We start from the raw sequence: 20,232 nt of genomic DNA on the forward strand, positions 1-20,232 counted from the left end.
ATACAATGGTGGAGCAGGCTCAAGGGACCACGTGGCCTACTCCTGTCCTTAATTTGTATGTTCATATGTATGTATGTACATAATTTCAAAGTCTGAAAGTATCAAAAATTCTCATAATCACAAATATTGAAATACACAAGGAATGTTTCATACATCTCCTGTGCAAACAGAGTTCAGCAGAAAATCATACTGAGAAGGAAATTAACTGACAAAATGCTTTTTCTTTACCCGTGTTTAACATGACCCTTATTTGCATGACATTTATGTACTGAGTAACTGGTGAATTTACAGAAGGGAATCGGAAGAGGAGGAACAGAGCTACAAATTGGTTTCTGACTGCAACATTGATTATGGTAATGGCACAATCACAATTCAACAAAAACTTTTTAAGGGTCATAAACATTACTTGACAACCTCAAGAAAGACTTATCGAGATTATCGCCCCCCCCCTTCCAGATACAGACAAATGCAATTGATTGGCTATGTTGCAATACTCACCATTCTTCCTCTCGTTCAAAGGAGGTAGGTGCGGATTTGGCTGCAGTGTAAGTTCTTGGAACTCATGGGCAAACATTTCACTTCGAGGGCTTGGCGTAATTAAGCTCTGTAACACTGAATCATCCAATTCAGATACTTGTATATGATCCATCACGCTGAGTAAGATGGCAGGAGCCGTTTGTTGATCCATCCTGACTCAGAAACCGATGACACTGAAAGGGTGAAAAGAATTGACATATTAAAATTAACAGTATTTAACCTGAAAAATAAAGAAACGTTAGGTTTATCAGGCTGATTCCAGGGATGGTGGGACTGACGTATGAGGAGACATTGACTAGGTTGGGATGGTTTTCACTGGAGTTCAGACGAATGAGGGGGGTATCTTACAGATACTTATAAAATTCTAACAGGATTAGATAGGGTAGATACAGGGAGGATGTTTCCGATGGTGGGGGAATCCAGAGCCAGGGATCACAGTATAAGGATTCAGGGTAGACCATTTAGGATGGAGATGAGGAGACATTTCTTCACCCAAAGAGTGGTGAGACTGTGGAATTCAGACACAGGAAGTAGTTAATGCCAAAACTTTGAATGTATTCAAGAGGCGGCTGGATATAGCACTTGAGGCAAATGGGATCAAAGGTTATGTGGAGAAAGCAGAACTAGGCTATTGAGTTGGATGATCAGCCATGATCGTAATGAACGGCGCAACAGGCTCAAAGGGTCAAATGGCCTCCTCCTCTCCTATCTTCTGTGTTTCTATATTTCTATACTCTGTTATGGGAAGTTTAAAGATTTTGATTTTGTGTGTTGCAACACTTGTTTATCATGTGGATAAATGGATAGACCTGGTCTGCATCCAATTTAACTTATGGTGCGCATGCAGTTTATTTATTAGTGTCACAAGTAGGCTTACATTAACACTACAATGAAGTTGTAATCCTCTTGTCACCACACCGTGGCATCTGTTTGGGTCCACTGAGGGAGAATTTAGCACAGCCAATCCACCTAACCCACACATCTTTTGGACTGTGGGAGGAAACTGGAGCACCTGGAGAAAACCTATGCAGACACAGGGAGAACATGTAAACTCCACACAGACAGTGACCCAAACCAGAAATCAAACCCGGGTCCCTTGGTGCTATGAGTCAGCAGTGCAACAATTGTGCCACCCCTTTTATGTGCAACATGCACATAATATAAAGTTGATTATTCTTTTTAATGTATATTCCTTTGCATGCTGATTGTTTACAATCAGTACTGTTAGCAATAGGGCTCGGTTTTTAATTTTTTATGGACCATTTAGGAGAGGTGATGGGCTAGTGACATTATTGCTAGACTATTAATCCAGAAACTCAAATAATATTCCGGGGGCCCAGGTTTGAATCCTGCTATGGCAGGTGGTGGAATTTGAATACAAGAGAAAATTTCTGGAATTAAGAATCTACTGATGACCATGAAACCATTGTTTCATGGTCATCAGCTTTGGTCATCAGCTTTGACAAAGGGTCATCTAGACTCGAAACGTCAGCTCTTTTCTCTCCTTACAGATGCTGTCAGACCTGCTGAGATTTTCCAGCATTTCCTCCTTTGGTTTCAGATTCCAGAATCCACAGTAATTTGCTTTTATCTTTTATTTGTGAAACCATTGTTGTTTGTTGGAAAAAAAACCTGTCGAGTTCACTAATTAGGGAAGAAAATCTGCCTTCTTTACCTGGTCTGGCCTACATGTGACTCCAGAGCCACAGCAATGTGGTTGACTCTCAACTCCCCTTGGGCAATTAAGAATGGGCAATAAATGCTGGCCAACCAGCAATGCCCATGTCTCACAAATTTACTTAAAAAAGGATCCCAAAATGATTGAAGAACATGTTGGCATGGGATATACAGGAAGAAAATATGGGGAAAGTAAAGGATGAAATCAATTGCATTTAAATAACACCTTTCATGTCCTTAGGATATGATCAATGAATGTGATCAATAAATGATTTAATTTTGAAGTAGAGACAAGATTATTTTCCAGGGCAGACCATTTGTGCACAGCAAATGGCTAAATGACCAGCTCGCATCTGGATGGATCCAGATTGATCAGTATATTGAAATTTATATGCTACAAGGTGTGCTATCTCATATCATACAGTGACACCATCAAGTTTTTTAAAAGAAGTCTCTTCTGGCACTCTTTACAAATGCCACTGATGTTATTTTTATTGTTGACGAAGGTTTGAAGCAGCTATGCACAGTGTACTGAACAGAATTACAACTAAATTACTATTTGCCCTGTGTCCAGTTGATAAAAACCTTTTGTCGTACTGATATGGTACAGAGTAAGCTGTAGGATGTGACTCGACCAAAACTATTGACTTTGTTACAAACAGTGAAGCCAATTTCTGTTCTTCTCAAAGCCACCGAGAGGTGGCGGATGGAGTTTAATGCGGAGAAGTGTGAGGTAATTCACTTTGGTAGGAATAACAGATGTGTCTAGTATAGGGCTAACGGGAGGACTTTGAATAGTGTGGATGAGCAGAGGGATCTAGGTGTATGTGTACATAGATCCCTGAAAGTTGGGAATCAAGTAGATAAGGTTGTTAAGAAGGCATACGGTGTCTTGGCGTTTATTGGTAGGGGGATTGAATTTAGGAGTCGCAGCGTTATGTTGCAACGGTACACAACTCTGGTGCGGCCGCACTTGGAGTACTGTGTGCAGTTCTGGTCCCCACATTACAGGAAGGATGTGGAGGCTTTGGAGAGGGTGCAGAGGAGGTTTACCAGGATGTTGCCTGGTATGGAGGGGAGGTCCTATGAGGAGAGGCTGAGGGATTTGGGGTTGTTTTCACTGGAAAGAAGGCGGCTAAGAGGGGATCTTATTGAAACATATAAGATGATTAGAGGTTTAGATAGGGTGGATAGTGATAGCCTTTTTCCTCTGATGGAGAAATCTAGCACGAGGGGGCATGGCTTTAAATTAAGGGGGGGTAGTTATAGGACGGATGTCAGGGGTAGGTTCTTTACCCAGAGGGTGGTGAGGGATTGGAATGCCCTGCCTGCTGCAGTTGTAAATGCGCCTAGTTTGGGGGCGTTTAAGAGATCCGTGGATAGGTTTATGGACGAAAAGGGATTGGTTTAGGTTAGCGGGTCATTGTTTTGTAACTGGTCGGCGCAACATCGTGGGCCGAAGGGCCTGTTCTGCGCTGTAATGTTCTATGTTCTAATAGAAACCAGACTACAGGAGATCTGCACTGTTCTGTCACTTACACCTTTCCCCTACTAAACCCTCCTGCCTGGCTATACTTTCCCTCACCGGCCCTGGGCAAAATGTCACTCAACTTTTGCTGCCTTTAGCCACCTTGCTTTTCAAAATGACCCTTCAATTGCGAACAGAAGCCCTGTCCATCCAATACTTTATTTAGATGATTGCATTGACATCATAACATTTTGACTCTGACTCTTAACTCATAGCTTACAACAGGCAAGATTTCCTGCCCATTATATATTGTTGTGACACCCGCATACGACTGCAAATAGGGCAATTTCTGGTAGGATAAGTTTGTTTCCTTTCCAAAGTTATTCCAGGTATAGCAGATATAAACACAGCAGAATGGCAGGACATTCAAAAGGCATTCCACTTTGTCCCAAATAAGCTTTCACAAACAAAGAATGTGATCTGATACTACTCAATGAAACAACTAGCAGATTTGGTTGATGGTCAATAAGTTGATTTGCACAAGGGTTAAATTTGTATACCACTCCTGGATACCAGATTTGTGCTATTACAGTCCCCATCACTTATAGTAGGCATCATTGTCATTTGCTCAGTGTACATCAAGAGCACAATGCATCAGAAAAAAAAACAGGGAATTAGTTAGCAGTACTTTCTGTTTAAATCCTTTGAATGACATTTACTCACTGTACCTTGATCTGGTCTAGGTTTATTTCCTTCCTGGACTAAAAGCTTACAGACCTCGGCCCTTATCACGTCTTAAGAATTGAATCTAAAGAATGATTTCAAAAAGAAATTAGATAAAAATCTTGGGATATTGGGGGTGGAGTGGGGGGAGGGGGGGGGGGGGGGTGGATGGGATGAGGATATTGAATTTATTATTTGGCCATGATCAAAACGATGTGATTGGCGCAACTCGTGGGCCGAAGGGTCTGTTTGTGCTGTAGTGTTCTATAAAATGAATGGTGTAGCAGGCTTAGAAGACTGAATAGCCTACTCCTGTCTTTTATTTATGTTTCTAATAGCTCCTATAAGACATTGACTTTGAAACTTGAAAAGCCCCTTCTCAAATGGATTAGTAATCAGGGACCTGCATCTAAATGTTTTATAATATTCATAACATGAAAATGCTGCAAGCATTCTAATGATGCCTTTGAGAAAATAGATATTTAGCTACAAATAAAGGTGAGATGAGTGTCCCTGCTGTTGTGGGAAATTACCACTTCAGAGTCAGACTGGGAGTGCAGCAATACAGTTTTATTTAACGAAGCTTCGTGGAGAAAAGGCACTGGCACTCCGCAGTACTGGGCAGCTACCTTCTCTCAATAATACAATAGGAGCGATTTATTTTTAAACCTTTCAGACAACGGATAGTCCGGACATTAGCCATTTAACACTAGTTATAGTTGAGTAGGATTGATAGTTTAACACGCGGTTAAAGCCAGACATATACAGACATTGGCATTTAATATTGCATTGTTTCATAGAATGGATACATTTCCTCTATCAGTGACTATCAATGACTTAATTTTGGTCTATACATAACAGTAATTGGTTTTCCTGCATTTATATATTCCCATTCCTATTTATGGCTAATCTCCTTATTGTCCTTGGTCTATCCTTATCTTAAAAGTGCCTCAAGCACTCTACTGGCTTCCTGCAGTATCTGATTCCTGCATGTTTCACTTTAAATAATCGTTTGTCCTGCATGTTTTTAGTTTCAAGCAGCTGTCTGCGCTAAAAGTCAGTGCCTGCTTAATACCTCTCTCCCAGGTAACTTTTATGTGCCAGGTAGCCACTTTTGTGATTTTTCCTATGGCACTTTTTTCAAGGCATGGCAGAGAGTCAGGAGAGAGCAGGAGCACAGGGAGTACCATGCACAGTAAAAACACAAAGGGAGTAAAAAGGGTGCAGAAGCATTAGGAAAGGAGCAGCATGGGGATGGCAGAACATGGAGAAAACAGATGCCCCTGAAGCATGGAGAAAACAGGAATGCAGATCATACCTCTGGCTATGGCCCAATCACTTATTCTTGACCATGGAACCGTGGGCTCAATTGTATTGCTCACCTGTAAGGCTGACCCCTGCATTGCGGATCCACAGAAGGTCTCGGCAGGCCCCCAGGGTTCGCAGATCTCATTTAACAATGACTGCTTAGAGGCCTTCAGTTGACCACACTGACGACCAGACACTGTGCCCTTTTTTTAAAAATCGATTTACTCCATCCTTAAAGTTACAAACCCAATGCTCAGAATGGATCAGGCAAAGTCAAATCCATTCCTTGCTTGCTCCAAAAACCAAATTCAAAATCCATCTGAATCCAATTCAAGATCCATAAGAACATAAGAAATAGGAGCAGGAGTAGGCCATCTAGCCCTTCGAGCCTGCCCCGCCATTCAATAAGATCATGGCTGATCTGAAGTGGATCAGTTCCACTTTCCTGCTTTCTCCCCATAACCCTTAATTCCCCTGTCTATCAAAAACCTATCTACCCGTGACTTAAATATATTTAGCGAGGTAGCCTCCACCACTTCAACGGGCAGAGAATTCCAGAGATTCACCACCTTTTGAGTGAAGAAGTTCCTCCTCAACTCTGATCTAAACTGCACCCCCCCCCTTATCTTGAGGCTGTGCCCTCTAGTCCTGCTATCCTTTCTAAGCGGGAAGAATCTCTCTACCTCTACCCTATCCATCCCCTTCATTATCTTATACGTCTCTATAAGATCCCCCCTCATCCTTCTAAACTCCAACAAGTACAGACCCAGTCTATTTAGTGTCTCTTTATAGTCCAAGCCCCTCATCTCTGGTATCAGCCTAGTGAACCTCCTCTGCACTTCCTCCAAGGCCAATATATCCTTGCGCAAGTGCGGTGACCAAAACTGCACACAGTACTCCAGCTGCAGCCTCACCAGTACCCTGTACAGTTGCAGCAAGACCTCCCTACTTTTATATTCAATCCCCCTCGCTAAAAAGGCCAACATTCCATTCGCCTTCTTGATCACCTGCTGCACCTGCTGACTGGGTTTTTGCGACTCGTGCACAAGGACCCCCAGGTCCCTCTGCCCCGTAACATGCTGCAGCTTTTCACCTTTTAAATAATAATCCCTCCTACTATTATTTCTGCCAAAGTGAATAACCTCACTCTTGCTAACATTATACTCCATCTGCCAGGTCCTCGCCCACTCACTTAGCCCATCCAGATCCCTCTGCAGACTTTCCACATCCTCCACGCAATTTGCTTTTCCACTCATCTTCGTGTCCCCAGAAGAGAGACAAACAAGATCCAAGCTGACAAGATAAGGCACTGCACCTCCTCCCGGGCTCGTTCTGGCGCTTGGTCTTAGCCAGAAGGCCGAGTGTCAGACAGGACGGCAATTAAACCCAGGAGGTGCTCGCACGGGAGATACTGAATTAGATGCACTATCTGGGGAATGGCCAGTCAATACATGTAAACCATAACTCAGCCAATATTTCACCGTACGCTTGATATAAACAGAGACAGTACAGTAATGAAGCACTCAACTCCTCGGGTAAAAAGCTAACAGTAATTAATTGCACTTTAACAAAGTCTAGAAAGCTTATTGAATTGCCTGAAATAACTGGCATGTTTAATATCTTATAATCAGCACCTTTGTAATTGACACAAATGGTAATGATAATTGGTTAGTACCAATTTGCCCTACATAGGCAGCTGCCTGTGATTAGTGTAGATGGCATTAATAGTGGGTGCTGCACTATCAAGTCATCCAAATCTATATTTCAATTATGCAATCCCCCTCATTATTTTCCAGCAATGAAGAAAACAGACCAGTGAACAGGCAGAATTTTTATTAGTGGTTGCTATGCAGCATATGTTGGTTGTTAAGTAGTTTCAGGGACAGAAACCAGTGCTCGGAGTGACAGTGCAACAGTGGATTCAGATTTTGACAAACCCTGAGAACTATCACACACATTGTAGAAAATGCTGACTTTCACATGAACTCATCTGATTCACTGTCTTTTCACCATCTTGATCTGGTTTTCTGCCAGACAGATCAATTTTGTGTTCCCCTTCTAATTAAGTTCAACAGAGGGACACAAAATCACTGCAGGTTTTTTTTTAGAAAAGTGTGAAATAAACATTTTATTTTAAGCAAGGCAAAAAGGTTTTTCAATATTTAGTCCAATTTCCTTCTGGAGGAAACCCTGCCAATTTTTTGCAATAACTGTCTAATTAAACTAAAAGAGCCACAGACGGTGTTTGGCTATGACTGGCAGCCTGTCTATTGCATTAAGATCGTGCAAAGTGCCAAAGTTGCCCTAATTCACTCATCAGATCCCAAAATTCCCCATTGTTTCATTTTTTGCTTGTTCAATAATAAAAACCACATTCTATTAATATTACGTGGTCCCAGCTGAAATGCCAGATCCTCATCGAGTGCACCCTTAAAAATAAAATTCCTGCCTTCAAAAAATTGTAAGCAAGGTAAAACTTTCTCACTGCGCATATAATCTATCAACCGAAAAAAAGGTTTCTTCACAAAAGGATTTATAACCGGATTACGCACAATCTGTGCAATATTTATAACAGGCCACCCATTAATCAAAGACTCAAATCAGAGATGGCATAACGCCATGCAATCTCATTTGCAAACCAATCAAGGAGTATTTTGCATTTATGCAGGACCTTTCATGACATCCCAAAGCACCTCAATGCCCATGAAGTATAGACACTGTTGGAATGTAGAAAACATGGCAGCCCACTAACACAGTAAGATTCAATAAGCAATGTGTCAACGGCTTGGGCATCTATTTTGGTTATGTTGGTTGAGGGATGGTTATGTTGGCTAGGACAATGGGAAAACGCCCTCAATCTTCCTCCGATCATGCTCCTTCAGTAGGGTAGGCAGAGTTTGACATTTGATTCAAAAGGTGGCACTCCCAATAGCGCAGTTCTCTCTAAGATTACGAAAGCAGAGTTTGTGCACAAGTATCTGGAATGAGACTTCAGGCCATTACTTAAGAGGCAAGGGTGCGATAGATGGCACTGCTGCCTCATAGCCCCAGGGACCTGGGCTCAATTCCCAGCTTGGGTCACTGTCTGTGTGGAGTTTGCGCATTCTCCCTGTGTCTGCATGGGTTTCCTCTGGGTGCTCTGGTTTCCTCCCACACTCCGAAGATGTGCAGGTTAGGTTGACTGGCCATGCTAAATTGCCCCTTAGTGTCCTGGGACGTGCAGGTTCGAGTGATTAGCAGGATAAATATGTGGGGTTTTGGGCATAGAGCCTGGGTGGGATTGTTGCCAGTGCAGACTCAATGGGCCGAATGGCCTCCTTCTGCACTGTAGAGATTGTATGCATGATTGAGCCACAGCTGACAGGTGAATGTAAATTTTCTAAGACTCAGCAAAAGGATGTAGAAGCTATTGAAAGGGTGCAGAGGAGATTTACAAGGATGTTGCCTGGATTGGGAGGCATGCCTTATGAAGAAAGGTTGAGGGAGCTGGGACTCTTCTCCCTGGAGAGGCGTAGGTTGAGAGGCGACCTGATAGAGGTTTATAAAATGTTGAGAGGAATAGATAGGGTGGATTCTCAGAGGCTATTTCCCCGGGTTGAAATGGTCGCTATGAGAGGACACAGATTTAAGGTGCAGGGAAGCAAGTACAGAGGTGATGTTAGGGGTAAGTTTTTCACTCAGAGGGTGGTGAGTGAATGGGATCGGCTGCCGTCAGTGGTGGTGGAGGTGAACTCGCTGGGGTCTTTTAAAAGACTTCTGGATGAGTATATGTGATTTAATGGGATTGGGGGTTATAGATAGGTCTATGGATTGGTAGGTATTGATGTGATCAGAGCAACTTGTGGGCCGAAGGGCCTGTTCGTGCTGTAGTGTTCTATGTTCTAAAAAACCAGGATACCCGAGAAGCATCTTTGCCAATTACTTTGATAATGCACAAGGAATGAATAAGTTGTAGTTTAGGACATATCTTACAGCCATGATTTCATAGCTTAAAGCATCTAGCGTGTCAAATTTAATTACTTTAGTCTGGGAGGTCAGGCATTGAGAAGTGGGCGATGATAATGTGACATTGATACAATAGGGGCTGTCTGATGTTGATTGGAACAATAGTCAAAATTACAACTGGTGGATGTTGCCGACAGTGATTCAGGTGAAAAGTATTTTGGTGTCCAATATTAATATTATCTTAAAACTCTGATGAGCGTAAAGCAAAAGAAAAAACATTTTGGGATTTCATAAGCTACTCAAACTTCATTCTTTGTTGGAACTAGAAAACTGGCCAGTATCTTTAATGCACTATACCAGATTGACAGTGGAAGCATTTCTAGTTTATATTATTCCTTTTACTCAAAGAGAAATGAGTTAGGAAAAATCTTCCCATTCCAGCTCTTGGAATCCTGCCATATTGGCTACGAAACTTGGAAAATGGCCAACATATTTGACGTCAGTAACAAATCTGAGTCAGTGAGCGCTTTCATAGGTTGCAGTTATTTTACAGAAATAATTATGCGTAGAGTTTGCAAGAGTGCTGGTCTGGGGCAGCACTAATGTTCTGTAACTAACTTAAAATATCAGAAAAGCTCTCCAACGGCTCATTAGGTAGACATAATATTCGCCCTTTGGTGGCAAGGTCCAAAGCCCAATCCTGGTAATCACCAAGTTATCTGTCCTTGACCAGGACAGCAGCTCGAACACGTGGCCTCTGTCTCGGAACTGGAAAAAGAAGAGGAAATCTGCTTCTGATTGGATGGGACATGCTCCACGATTGACCAGTTTGGCTATCAGAAAAATGGTCATTTGGACCAAGGGTATGTGAAGATGGAAGTCCAGGTTAGGTGTCAGCTTCATCTCCAGAGGGGAGAAAACCGGAAAAGGGGAAAAGACTTTGACAAAACATAGAAAGAGCAAGGAATTTCATATTATTCAATTGATAGAATGCCACATGCAGTGTCACAGAATCGTCCCAATTTTTTAGGTTCCCCACAGCTCAGCGAGTAGAAAACAAGTGTAACAATTTTTATTGCACTCTTGTATTTTGATTGAAAAATTGTGTGTGTGGGGGGAGGGGGAAGGACTAATTTAACCTTTGGTGACCCACTGCGTGCAAGTGCAGCAAAATTAAAATCAGAACAATGCAGCAAAGTAAGGCTCAAAAATTCTTGAGGGCCCAGCCACCACCAAAACTGCACCATACAGTCTTTCCTTGTTCTTGCCCCAAATCCCAACATTGGGCTCTTTATACCAATTGAGTGGGTTTCCAGGCTATGTCTGACATGTACCTAAGGGGGCAAATGCTTCCCAGAAGTAGCATTGCAGGTTTCAGTTTTGAAGTTTCTGCTTTCCTCGTAGTTTATTATTCAATCTGTGATCAATCGCCATTAGCAAAGTGCCTTGTGGACTGTTTTGGCTCCACTCTCACCAGAGTATGATCTGGGCACAAAGATACTTACAGTTCCAGATGAACGTTGAGCTGGCATAACTGGCGTGATTTCTAACTGGTGAAATCATTTTGCCAGCCCTGTCTCTTCTGGAGATGTTGGCATGGGATGGGTGAACACAGGCTCATTGCAGAAGTTTGGGATATGGAAAAGAGGAGTAGGGATTTGACAGAACTGAACCCCATCCACGCTGTTCCCCAACAATCTCACCCCCTTTACCCCACCTCTTTAATAACCAACCCCAAAAACCAACACCCCCCATCCTATCCTCCTCCACCCCGCCCCCTCCGCAATCACTTTCCCCATCCCTCCCTCCTCGTGCAATCACTCTTCCTCACCCTCCCTCCTCCTGCATTCACCTTCCTCACCCCTCCCTCTTCTTGTAACCACCTTCCCCACTCTTCTCCCCTCCTGCAAATCACCCTCCTCACCCAACAATCACCCTCTCCATTCCTCTCCCATCCTGCGATCGCCCTGCCTTCCCCCCAACAAGTTTTTAATCACATTTATTTTGAATTTTTTGCTGCTGCTTTCATTGCAACTGAAACAAAATTGATGAATTTCTCTACAATTACTGCACTCCTTCACTTCGCCCTCCAGCCAACCAAACCACACTAAAACTTTTAAATTTAGTCTGTTTCTTCTTTCTAGCCTGAGGTAATTGCAAACCAATTACTATACAGTTGACTTCAATGTGCCTCAGTAACAAGCCAAACTCCCTCAAAGAAACCCTGGTGTATTAAATTACACACATTAATAGCATGAGTGAACAAGCTGTTTTGTTGTACCAAAAGATAATAGATCTGTAGGATGCAGCTCAATTTTCCAACCTCCAAGCTTTTTCTCTTCAAAATATCATTCCCTGGCAACATTCATTCTTAGGCAGTTATGACCCAATGAAACATGCAAGATCGTCACAAGCAATTCACAGGTTATTTCACAAGAACAGCAATTCTCGTTTGAATGGCACTACATAGGACTGGGTGTCCCTGATCTTTCCCCTTCAGTAGGGTGCAAGTCCTGACCCTGCCCATGTTCCTGGGTCAAGGGTGATAATCATGATAGGCTGAAATGAATTTTCACCAGAAATCCCAGGAAGATAAAGGTAGTGATGTAATAGGACCAAGTTCAAATGAAGCAGTTCAAAGGTAAATTAGATTGAGTACAGGGTCCTAATTGTCAGGCTAAGCATACATTGATGAGCATCGGCAAATGAGATGCTATGGTGACTTGGACTTTGATCAATTGCTAGGAATAGCAATGTAAATAATCCTCGGACTGAATAATTATTACATAATTCTCTTCGGAGTCCCAGAGAATAGAAGAAACAGGGGCAGACAGGAGAAAACTGGGATTGAAAAATGGGTCCCTCTAGCATTTGCTTGTACTGAGTGGGAAGGAAAGGCCAGTGATGGTCCCAATGAAGGCAGAAGGACAAGAAAGGTTATGCCATTAAGCAAGATGGTGTTGGGCTTCATCACCCGATTTCATCCTATTCACTGCAGCTATCCTGGCTATTAAAGCAGAATAAGTATCCAAAGTGAGAGATAGAAGAGAGCATTCTTAAAGGTTTGACATTCACTTCTCTCTCAACATCATGGGCATGGTGGCACAGTGGTTAGCACTGCTGCCTCAATGCTAGGGACCCAGATTTAATTCTGGTCTCGAACACTGTTTGTGTGGAGCTTGCACATTCTCCCCGTATCTGTGTGCGTTTCCTCCTGGTGCTTCGGTTTCCTCCCACAGTCTGAAAGACCTGCTGGTTAGGTGCATTGGCCGTGCTAAATTCTCCCTCAAAGTACCCGAACAGACACTGGAGTGTGGCAACTAGGGGATTTTCACAGTAACTTCATTGCAGTGTTAATGTAAGCCTACTTGTGACACTAATAAATAAACAAACTTTACTTCAATCAGAGTCAACTTGCTTTTTTTTGAATTTGAACAAAAGCTTAGGGGATAAATATTCCCTGGTGCACTCTCCAAGGCAACGCCTCAACTAATTACAATCTGCTCGCCAACCAGTCAGCATCATTTTCTCATGCAGTATAAATTGTTGTTCCCTTTGAAATTTGGTATTCTTGTGTCTGTCCTGATGAATGCAAAGCAAAAAGCTTCAGCAGTATGTCTCAGATTTTAGTTATTTCAGTACAAGTTCTGTACTAACAAACTACACATTAATAAATCCAAATCTCAGCTGATGTTTTGTATTTATGCTTAAATTGGAAAGCAGACTATGAAGAAACACTTTACATTTGTTTCCAAGCCTTATATTGCAGGTTATTGTGTGTGTAAAGTCATTAATGTCCTACTTGGTAGACTTTCAATATCACCAATGCCAGAGTTATTGCTTTCAGCTTCTCTTCAATAGACTAGCTAATAATCACCCAAATGTAATCTAATATCCTCTCAGAATGCCAAATCCACACAGAATACAACTGTAATGAACCCTTTAATCCATATGTGAGTAAGGCAGACAGCACTACAGGGTAAACAGTTTGCAGTTATATAACACTGCTTTCAATTTGTACCGTAGGACCTCAATCTACAAGCTGCTTGCTACTAAAAATGTTACCTCTAGCCCTGACAAAGGACATCTATTTTGATAGGTATTGGTATTCTCGAACCTAGACAAGATGAACCTTGATAAAATGAACTGCTTTGTGAATACCCATGATTTTGTACTGATTAGGTTTTCCACTTGAATTTCCTTGCAGATGGCAAGGACATGTTTCCTATTGAAATACCAGAAACTTGCAAAGACAAGGAAAATAGGATTATCATTGAGTCCATATTTAGACTCAAAAAGGATTATCGCGGCTGTTGCTCTTTAGCTTTTCTTAAAGACTGGCAGAGTAGAATGGTTTGGTACATTTTAAATGCCTTTTAGTTAAAGGATTACTTCAGTGCTACTGTCAACTGTGTGAGGACTGTGGACTGGGAGATACATTGGCTTTACTACAGCATTAGGTAAATGTGGAAGTAGTTGTTTATTAGAGCCCCAAGTAACATGAAAAGGCAGATTGGTGCTGCGTTCTCCACTTACATCTCTGAAGGCAAAACAATTCAAATGTAAATTCCATAAACAGACCTTCTAAAGAGACCACTCCTGAAATACTTATGGCCCAGTTGGAAATAGCAGCTTGTGTCCGATTCAAAAGAAGTAGAACCCAGAAAGTTAATCTCTCTAATAAAGGATCTTAATCGTCATTAGAGCAAATTTTCCCTCATAAAAAGAGTAATAAAGTATAATGAGCTGAATAAAGGAAATAAAAGCAAATTACTGCAGATGCTAGAACCTGAAACCAAAAGAGAAAGTGCTGGAAAATCTTGGCAGGTCTGGCAGCATCTGTAAGGAGAGAAAAGAGCTGACCTTTCAAGCCCAGATGACCCTTTGTCAACTTTGACCAAGGGTCATCTGGACTCGAAACTTCAGCTCTTTTCTCGCCTTACAGATGCTGCCAGACCTGCTAAGATTTTCCAGCATTTTCTCTTTTGGTGAGTTAAAAGAAAGTGTACATTTTAGATTATTAAATCACCCCATCTAACAGAGCAGCAATAAAGCAATAGGGCACCAGAAGAAAAGTAAACAACCTGCAAAAATAGATTTGAATAGTTATGGCCATGCATGTGGCAGAATTCTGTCGGCGTTGCAAAGTCAAACGTAGTCAATATTAGCCAAAGGGTCCTGAAATTTCCCTTCAAAAAGGTATTTAAAATGTTTATTTTCTTTGTGGAAGCAGCAGTAACACAAAGCAGCTGTGGTAATTGATGCTAACAACCAGGCAGATTTTTAATGGAATCTGCAAACCAGAAGCAGTCTTCCAAAGCTCATTAATTTTTCCTTTGCAAGTCACATTGCCCGAGTTCCTTACCACCAAACACATTTCTCGTTATTGCACAGAAAATGCAGGACAAATATGAATGAAAAGTGTACAGTGGCTGATCCGAATTGTGTAAAAACATGTTCATAAAGACAATATTTTGGATTCCTTCAATGGTCCAGTGGCTAAAGGCACCATTAGATTTGGTACACGCTATATAGAATGGCAGATTTTGGGTTTGAATGGTTACAGATTGAGCAGTAATCGAGGGTTGCAATTGTTTTAGCACCTTTTGGTTTGATTTATTATTGTCACATGTATTAGTATACAGTGAAGAGTACTGCTTCTTGCATGCTATACAGAGTATACCGTTCATAGAGAAGGAAAGGAGAGGACGCAGACTGTAGTGTTAGTCATAGCTAGGGTGTAGAGAAAGATCAACTTAATGTGGGGTAGGTTCAATCAAAGTCTGACAGCAGCAGGGAAGAAACTATTCTTGAGTCGGTAGGTACGTGATCTTAGATTTTTGCATCTTTTTTTCTGACGGAAGAAGGTGGAAGAGAGAATATCCAGGAGGCATGGGGTCCTTAATTATGCTGTCTGTTTTTCCGAGACAGCGGAAGTGTAGACAGAGTCAATGGATAGCAGGCTAGTTTGCATGATGGACTGGGCTTCATTCTTGACCCTTTGTAGTTTCTTGTGGCTTGGAAAGGGCTGGAGCCATACCAAGCTGTGACACAACCAGAAAGAATTGTTTCTATGGTGCATCTGTAAAAGTTGGTGAGAGTCGTAGTGGACATGCCAAATTTCCTTGGCCTCCTAAGAAAGTAGAGGCATTGGTGGGCTTTCTTAACTATAGCATTGGCGTGGAGGGACCAGGACAGGTTGTTGGTGATCTGGACACCCAGAAACTTGAAGCTTTCGATCATTTCTACTTCATCCCCATTGATGTTTACAGGGGCATGCTCTCCACTATACTTCCTGACGTTGATAACTATCGCCTTCATTTTGTTGACATTGAAGGAGAGATTATTATCGTCGCACCAGTTCACCAGATTCTCCATCTTCCCTGTACTCTGTCTCATCATTGTTTGAGATCGAACCCACCACGGTGGTGTCATCAGCAAACTTGAAAATTGAATTGGAGGGGAATTTGGCCACACAGTCATCGGTGTATAAGGAGTATAGTAAGGGGCTGAGGACACATCCTTGTGGGGCACTGGTAGTGAGGATGATCGTGGAGGAGGTGTTGTTGCCTATCCTGGTTGCGGTCTGTGGATTAGGAAGTCAAGAATCCAGTTTGAGAGAGAGGAGCTGAGCCTCTGGTCACAGAGTTTGGAGAAGAGTTTCATTGAAATAATGGCTGAGCTGTAGTCAGTAATAGGAATCTGACATAGGTGCCTTTGTTGTCTAGGTGTTCCAGGGTTGGATGTAGGGCCAAGGAGATAGCATCTGCTGTGGACTTGTTACAGCGGTAGTTTATTTATTAACCAGAACGGGCAGTGGATCCAGGCAATCTGGGAGGCCAGAATTATCTCATGCCATGACTAACCTTTCGAAGCACTTCATAATGATGGATGTCAGAGCCATCGGACGATAGTCATTAAGGCGTGCTGCCTGTTTTTTCTTTGGTACAGGGATGATGGTCATCTTCTTGAAGAAGATAGGGATCTCAGATTGGTGTAAAGAGAGGTTGAGGATGTTTACGAATACCTCCGCCAACTGATCCACACTGGATCTGAGTGTTCGTCTGGGTACCCCATCCGGGCCAGTCGCTTTCTGTAGGTTGACTTCTGAGAAGACTGATCTGATGTTGGCAATGGGCACCCTGGATATCGGTTCAGCCAAAGTTTCCAGGGTGGAGGGTGTGCTCTCGCTCAAAACTGCCATAGAATGTATTGAGTTTATTAGGGTGGGGTGCCAACCATTCTACATGCCTTCATCTTGTAGCCTGTTATGTCTTGCAGACCTTGCCACAATCTGTGGGAATGTGTGTGGCTAGCCTGGGAGTCTAGCTTGGTCCAGTACTGTCTTTTGGCATTTTTGATGGATCTCAGTAGATTGTACCTGGATTTCTTGTATAAGTCTTGTATTGCCCTGATTTGAACACCTCAGGCCTGGACTTCAGCAAGCATTGGATATTCCTGTTCATCCATGGCTTCCGCTTAGGAAGTGCTCCTTCCACTCACATTGTCGGCCACTTTAGGACTTGAACAGCAGGTTAGGTGTAAAGATTCGCATTCTAATCAGTAATCTGTAAACTGTCTGTACTTTATATGCTCTGTCTGAGGCCAGAACTCTCCATTCACCTGAAGAAGAGGGAAACCTCGAAAGCTTGTGAGTTTACTATCAAATAAATCGGCTGGACTTAAACCTGGTGTTGTCAGACTTTTTATTCTGCTTAAGAAACACATGGATTTGCTTCTTTGGCACACAGTCTTCTACACTACTGAATAGAGTTACAGGAGTGGTGTACTTGTTCAAGTTGGTCGCTGACAGTGATATCTGTTGGAGAAAGTGTGTGTGCATACCTGTGTTTTTTAAGTTTAAAGTTTAATTATTAGTGTCACAAGTAGGCTTACATCAACACCACAATGAAGTTACTATGGAAATCCCCTAGTCGCCACACTCCATGCTTGTTTGGGTTCATTGAAGGAGAATCTAGCATGGTCAATGCACCTAACCAGCACAACTTTCTGACTGTGGGAGGAAACTTGAAGAAACCGACGCAGATACGGGGAGCAGACTCCGCACAGACAGTGATCCAAGCCAGGAAATGAACCCAGTCCCTCACACTGTGAAGCAGCAGTGCTAACCATTGTGCCACCCCATGCATAGGGTTCAGCGCCAGTGTCCTCCTTATTGATTAGTCTGTCAACATCAACTGTTTTTGTTCACGAGTGACAACCAAGGAATTATATCCTGCGGTAGCCGCCATTTTTTGTGCAGATGGGGGGATGGGCCAGTTGGAAAGACCCTGGTAATTCCAGTAATTTTATTAAACATTTTTCAGCGTTAAATGCACTTACACACATTATAAAACAAAGGACTTAGCTTTTATTGCAGATCCAAAGGGGTCATGGTGAGGACAAGATTAGAAACTGTGAACAGACATGAGCAGACTCAATTTGCAAGAACAGACATGGTGTGTTCTGGGCACTGAGTCAAACAATCAGGAAGTGATAAGGAGACATACAAATACAAGAAACCAGCTGAGAAAGGATGGAACAGCAATTTACAAGATGACTTCATGGGTCAACGTGTTACTTCTTAATTAAAATTAACCAGAGTATTGTGACATGTTATCACACCAAGACATTACCAGCAGTATAAAAGCTCATGAGGATTTGAATTTCTAGCTTGAGCCAGTGTAAACAGATGAGAGCTATGAGCTTATGACTTTTCTTGATAACTGTCAGTGTTGTGGGTTACCGTATGTAGTGGGTTGTGTGATACCCGATACATTTCTCTGGTGCAGGGAAAACAAATGATTCTATACTGCATGGAAATAGACATTATTCAATGGCTGTGAGCCATGGAGCGCGGAATTACAATAGTTAGGAAAATTCCAATGTCAAAAGAAATAGACACTATTTTGGTGGTGTGGGGGAGTATTGAATTCTATGAATATTGCTGCATTAATTTTTGAGCCATTCACGCTACTGGCAGGAGTGGTTAATAACAGAAGGACATTTTCCACATCATTTTGATGAACAAGCACTAAGAGTTGGTAATGATTTTGGAGCCAACAGAGGATTTTGTTTAAGATGCAAGAAAATGCTAGAGTTAAAACTATGGATTTTAGCAAAGCTAAATGTTGTCAGGTCCTGGCCAGCAAAGTGCTCTTTAATTAAAGTCAGTTTAAATATATATCATGAAAACAATACACTGCATCTATTTCAGCAACACGTCCCAGAACAAAGAAAAGCATTAAATAATTTCCTGCATTAAACAATTTTTTGTTTTGTATGGGCTGATTTTTTTTAAAGCAGCATTGCCCTCAAGCTATTTGATGTCTGAGTAGAGTTTTGGGGCGGAATTCTCTGGCCGCGCTGGTCCAAAAGCCAGAAATTGCCACCAGAACATCAATGGGGTTTCACATTGCCCACAACCCGCCCGCTAAAATTCCAGTGGTGGATGGGATGGGAGAATTAAGGCCTTGATGTTTACAATGATCCCATTCCAAGTCAGGTAACAGAGTTTGTGGGACGTGGGGAGGGAATCATAAGAACATAAGAAATAGGAGCAGGAGTAGGCCATCTAGCCCTTCGAGCCTGCCCCGCCATTCAATAAGATCATGGCTGATCTGTCGTGGCTCAGTTCCACATTCCCGCCCTCTCCCCATAACCCTTAATCCCCTCGCTTATCAAAAACCCATCAACCCGCGTCTTAAAAATATTTAGCGAGGCAGCCTCCACCACTTCAACGGGCAGAGAATTCCAGAGATTCACCACCTTTGAGTGAAGAAGTTCCTCCTCAACTCTGTTCTAAACCGCCCCCCCTTTATCTTGAGGCTGTGCCCCCTAGTCCTAATCACAGAATCATAGAATGTTTACAGCACAGAAGGAGGCCAGTTGGCCCATTGTGTCTGTGCTAGCTGAAAAATGAGCCACTCATAATACCGTAAGAAATAGGAACAGGAGCAGGTCATTTAGCCCCTGGAACTTGATAGGATCATGGCTGATGTGACATTTCTCATGTCCATTTTCCTGTCCTTTCCCTGTAAATCTTGATTTCCTTATTGATCAAAATTCTATCCATCTCAACCTTAAATATAGACAATGACTCTGTCTTTAAGGAGTTCCAAAGACTCTCAACTGTTGAGAGAAGAAATTCTTCCTCAGCTCAGTCTTAAATTGCCACCCCTTTTTCTGAGGCTATGTCCTCTGGTTCTAAACTCTCCCATGAGGGGAAACATCTTTGTCCCTCATCCCACTTTCCATCATTTGGTCCAGAGTCCAGCAGGTTACTGCACTTGAGATGCAGATCCAGATACGTTTTAAATAAGTTCAGGCCTTCTGCCTCTACTGCCCTCTCAGACAGTGAGTTCCAGATCCACACAACCCTTTGGAGTTAAAAAAATCCTTATTTCCCCTGTATTCTTTGTATCAATCATTATAAATCTCTGCCCCACAGTCACTGACCTCTCTGCTAAAGTAAATGGGCCTTTTCCCAAGTACTCTATCCAGACCCCTGTCGATTTTGTAGATATCAATCAAATTTCCCCTTAGCTATTCCTGTTCCAGGGAGAACAACTCCA

At 42.3% G+C, this 20,232-nt stretch overlaps 1 protein-coding gene across 4 annotated transcripts in view; it reads right to left on the bottom strand.

Moving 5' to 3' along the window:
• The window catches only part of mrtfba (myocardin related transcription factor Ba), a 290,456-nt gene that overhangs the window by 148,823 nt on the left and 121,401 nt on the right, over positions 1–20,232 (bottom strand). For all 4 annotated transcript variants that reach the window (XM_080207002.1, XM_080206999.1, XM_080207001.1 and 1 more), the window contains one exon: positions 499–710. In XM_080207002.1, the coding sequence (XP_080063128.1) occupies positions 499–688 (190 nt within the window). In that variant the 5' untranslated portion in view covers positions 689–710. The remainder of the gene's footprint in view (positions 1–498; positions 711–20,232) is intronic.

This window comes from Carcharhinus amblyrhynchos, chromosome 18 (genome assembly GCF_965287045.1).
Source record: "Carcharhinus amblyrhynchos chromosome 18, sCarAmb.v2.hapA, whole genome shotgun sequence".
NCBI classification, from domain to species: domain Eukaryota; kingdom Metazoa; phylum Chordata; class Chondrichthyes; order Carcharhiniformes; family Carcharhinidae; genus Carcharhinus; species Carcharhinus amblyrhynchos.